Source organism: Spinacia oleracea, chromosome 6 (assembly GCF_020520425.1).
Source record: "Spinacia oleracea cultivar Varoflay chromosome 6, BTI_SOV_V1, whole genome shotgun sequence".
NCBI lineage: Eukaryota > Viridiplantae > Streptophyta > Magnoliopsida > Caryophyllales > Amaranthaceae > Spinacia > Spinacia oleracea.
In genome coordinates this window covers 111,620,023-111,630,391 of record NC_079492.1, presented here as the reverse complement: position 1 = coordinate 111,630,391, position 10,369 = coordinate 111,620,023, and the positions used below count along the sequence as shown (strand labels likewise).

The 10,369-nt window shown below is 36.6% G+C and overlaps 1 protein-coding gene across 1 annotated transcript; it reads right to left on the bottom strand.

Annotated features, from left to right (window-relative positions):
• Positions 1–1,366: 1,366 nt before the first annotated feature.
• LOC130463481 (uncharacterized) lies at positions 1,367–2,181 on the bottom strand. The gene is made up of 2 exons (XM_056832621.1): positions 2,012–2,181; positions 1,367–1,931 (listed from the first exon to the last, which is right to left on the bottom strand). Exons 1-2 carry the CDS (start codon positions 2,179–2,181, stop codon positions 1,367–1,369), a joined length of 735 nt encoding a protein of 244 aa, XP_056688599.1.
• Between the last annotated feature and the right edge of the window lie 8,188 nt (positions 2,182–10,369).

Here is a 10,369-nt window from a genome sequence, read left to right as displayed (position 1 = left end):
TTCTCGACCATATACCAACTGTAGTGGCGAGAAATCATGATAAGTTGTCGGTCTCAATCTTATTAACGCCGCCGCATGTAAAATAGCATGGCCCCAAGTGGATTAAAGTAATTTTGATCGCATTAACAATGGTACGTCTTGCAATCAATTGTAGTCTCTTGATCAGTGACTCAGTGAGACCATTTTGTGTATGCACATGAGCCACTGGATGTTCAACAACAATTCCAATCGACATGCAGTAATCATTAAAAGTTTGGGATGTAAATTCTCCAGCATTGTCGAGTCTTATTTTCTTTATTGTATGGTCTGGGAATTGAGTTCTTAATTTGATGATCTGAGCAAGTAGAATTGCAAATGCAACATTTCTACTTGACAAGAGACTCACATGTGACCATCATGTTGAAGCATCGATCAATACCATAAAGATAGTCCACTTGCAAGATTAATTGGCCCGCAAATATCTCCCTGAATTCTTTCTAAATATGATGGAGATTCAGTGGCAATTTTGTTTTTGGATGGCCTTATAATCAAATTTCCAAGAGAGCATGCAGAGCATGTTAATTCATTTGATCGGGGTATTTTAACATTCCTTATTGAATGCCCGATTGAATTTGTTATAATCTTGTGCATCATTCCTGTTCCAGGATGATTCAAACGGTCAAGCAATAATGTGAGAAAATTCTTGTCATCTAACTTCTTGTTAGATATCATATTTATTTCAATTGGCCTTATATCTATACGATATAGCCCTGAAGAATATGCTGGAAATTTCTCATAAATATATTTCTTGCCACATTTTTCTGCCGTGAGGCATAAATATTCCTTTTGATCCACTGTCATTGTTTCTAAATGATAGCCATTTTGACGCAAATATTTAAAACTTAAGAGATTTCTTCGAGATTTACTCGAATGTAAAGTGTCATTAATATCAATTTTGTTCCATTCATGAGCACAATGCAAGCTCTTCCAGATCCTTCTATTAGCTTTGATGTTCCGGAAATGGTATTGAAATTTTCTTGGAACTTTGTCAGTTTTGAAAAATACTTTCTATCTTTTAAGATGGTATGCGTTGTTGCACTATCCAGAAGGCATTGATATTGTGAACCAATTTCAGGTAGAACATGCAATTAGTTTAGAGAAATGATGATAATAAAAAAGTTTATTGATTAAAAACTCATAACAAGGTAATCGAAAAGTACATAAGAAAAATACATAGGACAATACATTACATAATTTTAGACGGGGGTATCTATATGTTACTATTATCCCCAAATATAAAATCATTGCCATTGTCAGGGTTATCCACGAAGAAATCAGAATCATCAAAGCTTGGCACTGAGGTATTTTCCTCATTTACATAGTTTGTCTATACAACTTTTCCTTTGCCTTTTATGGAGGCTTGATACAAATCTACCAAATGTTTGGCAGTATGGCATGTTTTCCCCCAATGGTCAGTCATGCCACATCTAAAACAGGTGTCTTTTTCTTTTAAAGGGGTTTGCTTTTGATTTCCTTGTTGGTGTCCTTTGTGGTTATTATTTCTAGGGGCGAGATAACCCCTGCCACGACCACGACCACGACCACGCCCGCGGTGGTTTCCGCGCCCTCTACCGCGGTGGTTATATCCTCCACGTCCACCTCTATGAGCAACATTTGCTTCAGGTGGGTTTGAGCTTTCAACGGCATTTGATTTATTGAATGTCATAGACCCAGTTGGTCTAAGATTATTGTTTTTCAAGAGAAGATCATTGTTCTTTTCGGCAACCAATAATATAGAAATCAGCTTAAAATATTTATTAAATCCTCTCTCTCGGTATTGCTGTTGCAATACAATATTGTTCGCATGAAATGTGGATAGGGTTTTCTCTATCATTTGATCTTCTGTGAACGCTTGATCACAATATTTCGGTAATGATACAATTTTAAATAACCTGGAGTTATATTCACTACCAGATTTAAAATCCTGGAACCTCAGATTGGTCCAGTCAAATTGTGCCTTTGGTAGGAGTACCCTTTTATGGTGTCCATATCTTTCTTTAAGGCTATCCACAACTCTTTGGGATTTTCCACCAACAGATATTCAATTTTCAGGTTGTCATGTAAATGATGCCTTATAAGGACTATGGCTTTGGCCTTTTCTTGCTCGGTGGCAGTTTTGATTTCAAGAGTGCCTGGAACCATTGTTTTTTTTTTATGGTATGGTCCAGTCCTTGGGATTTTAACTTCATTTGTGCATCAACCGTCCATTCCAGAAAATTGTCCCCAGACAAGTCTAGCACATTGAATTGTCTTTTCATCAAATCTCCCATTTTAACTACAATCAAATAATCATTAAATTTAGTAATCAATATTATAATTAATTAATCATATTCATAATAATTAACTATCATTAAAATATTATGTTTTCTTCTCCCCGTTAGTTTATTATTATGAATCGCGCATAAATAAATCATTATAATAACGTTAATTTAAACAAAAAAATAAGATAAAAATGATAATAATAATAATATTACATATATGGTTAAAAAATTGCAATAAAATGCAAGTAATACATCAAAAAATGAAAATTTGAAGTACTACAAACATTATGAATTTGGTTCCTACTCGCCGGAAAAAAAGGGAGATCTTCATTTGTTGAAAATTATGAAAATCATTAATGCCATAAGAAGGACTACTAAAGCCATCATTAAAACAAAATATTGTTTTAATTTTCTTAAATCTTCCTCGAAGGTGAAGACGTGTGAGGATTGGGGTCGCCGACCGGAAACATGTTTGATCGAAAAAATGGAGGAGGAAAATTAGAGGAAATTTTTTTGTGGTTTTGGATAAAAAGTAAGGAGATAAGATGTTGTGTGGTGAAAATGGGACGGGTAATCCCGCTTTTATAGGGGATAAATCATGATTGTATTCTACATTTTGTTACATTAAACTGGTGTATAATGGTCTAAAGAGGTTAATAATTTTATTACTTACTACCAAAAAAAATGTGTCAGTGTGAATTTGAGAAGAAATAGTGTATATATAGATTTAAAGTTGTAAAATGATATCCCCCGGGATGAAAGCCGTAACGGTCCGAGAACCCTGGTCTGTTTAAGAGACTGTGGGTTCGAAAAACAAAAATAAAGATGTAGCTAAAAATAAAGGCTACATCGTTTTATAAACAAATAATTTTATCTTATTTTAAGTCTAGTCTAGCTATATGCATGTAGGCATGCAAAGGAATAGTATATATATGTAATAATAATGCATGGCTAATATTATTATGCATGCAAGTAGTACGTAAAAGTGCATGTGTACAAATAAGCATGAATAAGAAAAACAACCAAGTGTCATAAATATAGCACATAAGCATTTTCTCTTTTTACCAGGTTGCTCATAAGACCGACAACAATGTGAACTCTCTTTAATGATTAAAATGGGTGTTTGGAGTTTCTGATATAGAGGATCCCAAATATGGGCAATTATAGAGCATACTCCTCAAATATATTTTGTTAAGAATATGTACCACTTTTCTAAATTTTGAGTAACATGTAAAAATATACCTTAGAAAATATTGGTTTTGATAACGTGTTGTAAGGTAACAGCAAGAAATCAAGAGTTTTAACTATTTGATGAAGTTTACAAAACAGATAGATTTCTCGTATTTGTTGTTTATGATGATCAAAATACATGCATATGTATAGTGGTGAAAAACACTATTGATTGTCAAATTTATCAAGCCTAATACTAGGTACATAGAGTAGGGTGGTAGAAAAAATTGCTTGCATTTAATGATCTTGGATATTCACATGCACCACATCTTTGACTCATAACAAGGTGCTTTGTATTTCGTATCAAGTTGACAACCCAAACACTAAATAATTCTAAGATGACCCAACCTTCTATTTTAAGAAATACGAACTTTCTATATTTAGTTTATGATATTGTGAACTTTTTTTTAAGGAATTGTGAACCTTTCTTTAGTAAAGCCTTACCGGTAGCTTTCATAACTACTCCCTCCGTATTTATTTAAGAGATACACTTGGTCGGGCACGGGTATTAAGAATGTTGATTCCTGAGTTTTGATGATGACAAGCTTACACTCTACTGATTGTTGAATTAAGGATTGACAGGAGCAAGTCACTATAAGCTAGGACAAGTACACAACAAAGACAAGAAGTGAAGCAGCGTGGAGATTAACTCCAACCTCGCGGAGAATACAAGTCTAAAGAGTATGGACGAATTAAATCATGGGCCGAGAAGAATGAAGCCCAGCAAGTCAATTAGGGTCCAGAAAGGTATAAGATCAGTAGAAGCAAATACAGCTTAGTATGGGAACAGAGTATTTCAAAGAGTCCTAATTAAATCCTGATTTTAAAGAAAATCGGTTTTTGTTTTTCAAAAGATAAACATCAAAGATTAAAACTGATTTTACTATCCTACTTAAAGATATACTCTTAAGGTTTTTAAGTTGATTTGCAACTCTCAGATTAGTAAAGATAGGATTTATCTAGAACGCGTTTTTAGAGAAACTGTTTGCGAAAATCTATCTTTCGAAAAGAGTCCTAACTAGTGTAGGATTAGAATCTAGGGTAAAAGTCTGGATTCTTATAAATAGACCTTAAGATTTTCACGAAACTTTTATCAGACTTATTTACATCAACCGGAAGCTTTCAGGTATCACCCTTAAAGTTTTAATCTTTAAAAGAAGTCTGTTCCTGTTCCCATATAAGAGCAGTATTTGTTACGTGGTCTTGTATCTAGTATTTAGTGTTAAGTTTAATATTCTTTGATTTCAGTTTAAGTGTTGAGTTTTTGTATGTTAAGCCTGAGTCAGGCTTACTTGAGCAAGAGAGAAGATCTCACAAGAGATCGGTGAGGAGAAGCAGTTGAGGGACTGTTTCTGTAAGGGAAGGAACAACGAGGGGTTGTTCCTGGTCATCTGTAGTCAGAGGCGACTAACAGATTGTGGCCCGAGTAGATTAGGCTTGTAAAGAAACTGAGTTGTTTTGCCTAATTAGTGAATGTGTTTAAGTCCCCAAAATGGGCCGTGGTTTTTTCCTCTCTATTGGGCCTAGAGAGTTTTCCACGCTAAATCTCGCTTGCATATTTTTTCTGTTCCTAGTAGTTTAATTTTTGTAAAACCGTAAAATATCAATTCACCCCCCCTCTTGAGGATCTCTGTGAAACTAACAATTGGTATCAGAGCCAGAACCCTTTAACTGCAGGTAATTCTGTCGGGAAAAACGATTCTGAAGCTATGAACACAACTGAGAAACTCGAAGAGGGATACTCAACACAAAGACCTCCAATGTTTAGTGGCAAATACTATTCATACTGGAGAAACAGGATGGAGATCTTTATCAAAGCTGAGAACTATCAAGTATGGAGAGTCATTGAAGTTGGAGACTTCCAAGTCACCAAGCTAAACACCTCTGGTGAAACCGTTCCTAAACCGATTGCTGAATTTGACAAAGCCGACTATGAAAAGCTCGAACTTAATGCCATGGCTGTCAAAATTCTTCACTGTGGACTAGGACCTAATGAGCACAATAGAGTAATGGGATGCAAAAATGCGAAGCAAATATGGGATCTGCTCCAAGTCACTCATGAAGGAACAAATGAAGTCAAAAGATCAAAGATTGATCTTTTAATGCACCAATATGAATTGTTCACCATGAAACCTTCTGAAACAATTCAAGACATGATCACCCGCTTCACTAACATCATCAATGAATTGAACTCTCTGGGCAAAATCATAACCCCTGAGGAACAAGTTAGAAAAGTTCAAAGAAGTCTTCCACAAGATCCCTGGATGGCCAAGGTAACTGCCCTTCAGGAAACTAAAGACTTTACCAAGTTTAACCTGGAACAACTAGCTGGATCCCTCCTGACTCATGAACTGCAACTAAATGCACGACCTTCAGAGAATAACAAAAATAGGGCTCTTGCTCTAAAAACTGAGAATGATGAAAACTCTGAAGAAGATGAGGAAACAGCTCTATTTGCTAGGAGATTCAGAAGAATGTTCAGGAACTATAAAGATGGAGATTACCGAGGGAAACCTAACCGGAAATTCTCCAAAACTGATACTGGATGCCATAAGTGTGGAAACTTGGAACATCGCATCAGGGAATGCCCTCTCTGGGATCAAGAACGAGGAAAAGGAAAGGAAACAACCAGAGACAGATTCAAAGATAACAGAAACTCATTCTCCAAAACTGACGTGAGAAAGGCCATGATTGCCGCATGGGGAGACACCTCTTCAGATGAGGAACAGGAACAACCCAACGAAGAAACAGCTCACCTATGCCTTGTAGCTGAACATGAAGAAGATGGATCTGACTCAGAATCTGAAAAATTTCAGGCAAGTCTCACTCAAATTAAAAATAAACTTGAATCTCTTTCCAAATTAGAATTGTTTGATCTACTTTCCTGTCTCACTAGTGATTATGAGGATCTACTGAAAGAAAAGTTAGACTCTGATAAAGAACACCAGACCACCATAAAAGAACTTAGGAATAAGCTAGAATGGACAAAAAATACTAACATAGATATAGACAAACGGTTCTTTAACCTCTTTGATCAGAACCTCCACATAAAAGAAATCTGTGGAGCCTTACGAAGTGAAAACATCTGGCTAAAACAAGAACTAATTGATCTAGAAGTGACCAAGACTAAAAACCTTTACAAAGATGAACTAGAAAGAACTTAACTGGAACTGGTTAAGATTCACCAAGAAAAGACCAAACTAGAAGATGAACTAGCTAGAAAGACTACACACAAAATAGAAGGAACACCTAAATGGATAGAAGAAGCTAGAACCAAATGCACAGAAGGACTAGGTTTCAATCATAAGAAACGTCAATCTAGAAAGACTAGAGTAGATCTCTATAGTGACATAATATGCTCCTTCTGTGGCCTAATTGGTCACTACAGAATCTCTTGTCCCAAAAACCAACGAAGCTTGGAAAAGAACATAGAACACACCAGAACTAAATGGGTAAAGAAAAGCGATTTGATTCCAAACAAGGAACCCAAGCTATGCTGGGTTCCTAAAAACTCTAACTAAAAATCGGATGCAGGTCGAAGTGAGGGGGAACAACACATGGTACCTAGACAGCGGTTGTTCCAAGCACATGACAGGAGACAGAAACAGATTTCTCTCACTCACGACCTATGAAGGTGGAACTGTGACTTTTGGCGATAACAAAAAAGGTAACATCATTGGGATTGGTAAGGTCGGTAAGTCAAAGTCTCACTCCATCGATAATGTATTTTTAGTTGAAGGTCTAGGACATAGCTTATTAAGCATTTCTCAATTTTGTGACAAAGGAAATTATGCTAAATTCTTCTCGAATAAATGTCTGATTATCAACAGTAACACTGATACAGTGATCTTAGAGGGACAGAGGAAAGGGAACACCTATGTGGTTAACCTTAACTCCGTTCCTCACTCCAATCTGACCTGTCTCAGTGTTATTGAAGATGATCCATTATTGTGGCATAAAAGACTTGGTCATGCTAGCTTCTCTCTAATGAACAAGTTAAATTCAAAAAATTTAGTCACAGGTCTTCCAAATACCAAGTTAGCAAAAATATCAGTATGTGACGCCTGTATCAAAGGAAAACAAGTGAGAACTTCTTTCAAGTCAAAGGGAATGATCAGTACAACAAGACCACTGGAGCTGATCCACATGGACTTATGTGGACCAATGAGAACTCAAAGCAGAAGTGGAAAAAGATATGTGCTTGTAATTGTAGATGACTTCTCAAGATACACATGGGTAATCTTCCTAACCAGCAAGGAAGAAACATTTGAAGAATTCATGGCATTTGCCTCTAGAGTCCAACGACAAAGCAATCACAAACTGGTCCACATCAGATCAGATCATGGTACTGAATTCCAAAACAAAAAATTTGATGACCTATGCAAAGAATCAGGAATAAGTCATAACTTCTCTGCACCTAGAACCCCTCAACAGAATGGTGTGGTAGAAAGAAAGAATCGAACTCTTGAAGATATGACAAGAACAATGCTGATTGCTAGTGGACTTCCAAAAAGTTTCTGGGCCGAAGCTCTAAACACAGCATGCTATGTACTAAATCGAGTGTTGGTTAGAGCAATCAAAAACAAAACCCCATATGAATTATATAGAGGAAGAAAACCCTCCATAACTCATCTCAGAATCTTTGGGTGCAAGTGTTTCGTCCACAACAATGGAAAAGACCAACTGGGAAAATTTGATGCACGAAGTGATGAAGCTATATTCTTGGGATACGCTTCGAACAGCAAAGCATATCGAGTATTCAACAAAAGGACCATGTGCATGGAAGAAAGCATACATATTATATTTGATGAAACTGACTCCCAAAACTCTGTTACAGGTACAGCTCCTGAAGGAAATTTCGAACTAGGACTCACAAGAAAAACTGAAGACGAGGAAGTAAAGAGGACTTCTCAAATAGAAGAACAGACACAGGTTGTTGAAACACCAGAAGGAGGAACAGTTGAAGTAGAACAAACGCAAAACGAGGATCATACAGAACAAAATGCTCAAACAGAACAGCGCGCCGAAGAAGCCTCTACACCATTCCAACCCAGACCTTGGAAACATCAAATCTCGCATCCTCTTGACCAAATAATTAGTGATCTTGGACGAGGAACAACAACGAGATCATAACTTAAAAACTTTTGTGCTTTTTATGCTTATTTGTCAATGATTGAACCTAAAAATTATAAAGAGGCACTAACTGACTCTGATTGGATCATTGCCATGCAGGAGGAACTCAATGAATTCGAAAGAAATAAGGTATGGCATCTTGAGCCCACACCTTTAGCCAACAGAGTAATAGGTCTAAAGTGGGTATTCAGAAACAAACAAGACGAGCATGCAACCATCACTAGGAACAAAGCCAGATTGGTGGTAAAAGGATACAATCAGCAAGAAGGGATAGATTTTGAAGAGACATTCGCTCCAGTTGCAAGAATGGAAGCAATACGTATACTTATAGCGTTCGCCTCATACATGGGATTCAAACTCTATCAAATGGATGTAAAATGTGCGTTCCTAAACGGACATCTCAAGGAAGAAGTCTACGTGGAACAACCACCAGGGTTTGAAGATCCAGAACGTCCCTCACATGTGTACAAACTGGACAAAGCACTATATGGATTAAAACAAGCTCCAAGAGCATGGTATGAACGACTTTCTCACTTCCTACTAGACAATAAATTCAATCGAGGTAAGGTTGATAGAACCCTGTTCCTTAAGTCAAGAAATACAGATATACTAATAGTTCAAATTTATGTTGATGATATTATATTCGGTGCTACTAACGAAGATCTTTGCAAGGAATTCTCTGACTTAATGCAGCAACAATTTCAAATGAGCATGATGGGAGAACTTAACTTCTTCCTAGGTCTTCAAATCAAACAAACGGAACAAGGCATCATGATACATCAACAGAAATACATAAAGGACCTCATCAAGAAATATGGAATGGAGTCGGCTAAAAGCAACCACACACCAATGGGAACAACTACAAGACTAGATGAGGATCAAGAAGGTAATAGTGTTGATCAAACAAGATACAGAGGTATGATAGGCTCTTTACTTTATCTTACAGCAAGCAGACCAGACATTGCATTTAGTGTAGGTGTCTGTGCCCGCTTCCAATCTAATCCAAAGGAATCCCATCTCACAGCAGTCAAAAGAATTCTAAGATACCTAAAAGGAACAGATGACTTATGCCTATGGTACCCTAACTATGATCACTTTGATCTCAAAGGATATACAGATGCTGACTATCCAGGTGATTTAGTGAACAAAAAGAGTACATCAGGGACGGTGCAGTTCCTAGGATCATGTGCAGTCTCCTGGGCTTCCAAGAAACAAAACACCGTGGCATTATCCACAACAGAAGCTGAATATGTAGCTGCTGCTTCATGTTGTTCCCAAATGCTGTGGATCAAGCAACAACTTAGAGATTTTGGTATGAAATTAAAATGTGTTCCTATCCTGTGTGACAACACTAGTGCTATCTGCATATCAAAAGATCCAGTCCACCACTCAAGAGTCAAACACATTCACATTCGTCATCACTTTCTAAAAGACTATGTGGAAAAGGAACTGGTCAAACTTGAATTCTGTCCCACAGAAGATCAGATAGCTGACATCTTGACCAAACCGCTTAACAGGGACAGACACGACAAGCTAAGGTTAGAACTTGGTATGATACGAATACAATGATTACTGTTGCCCTTACTTACTTTCTAACTTCACTGGATATCAAAAAATAAAAATAAAAAAATAATAAAAAATTATTATTATTTATATTTTAGTTACGTTTTTCCTTGTTTTTATTTATAAAACTTCTCTTCATGAAT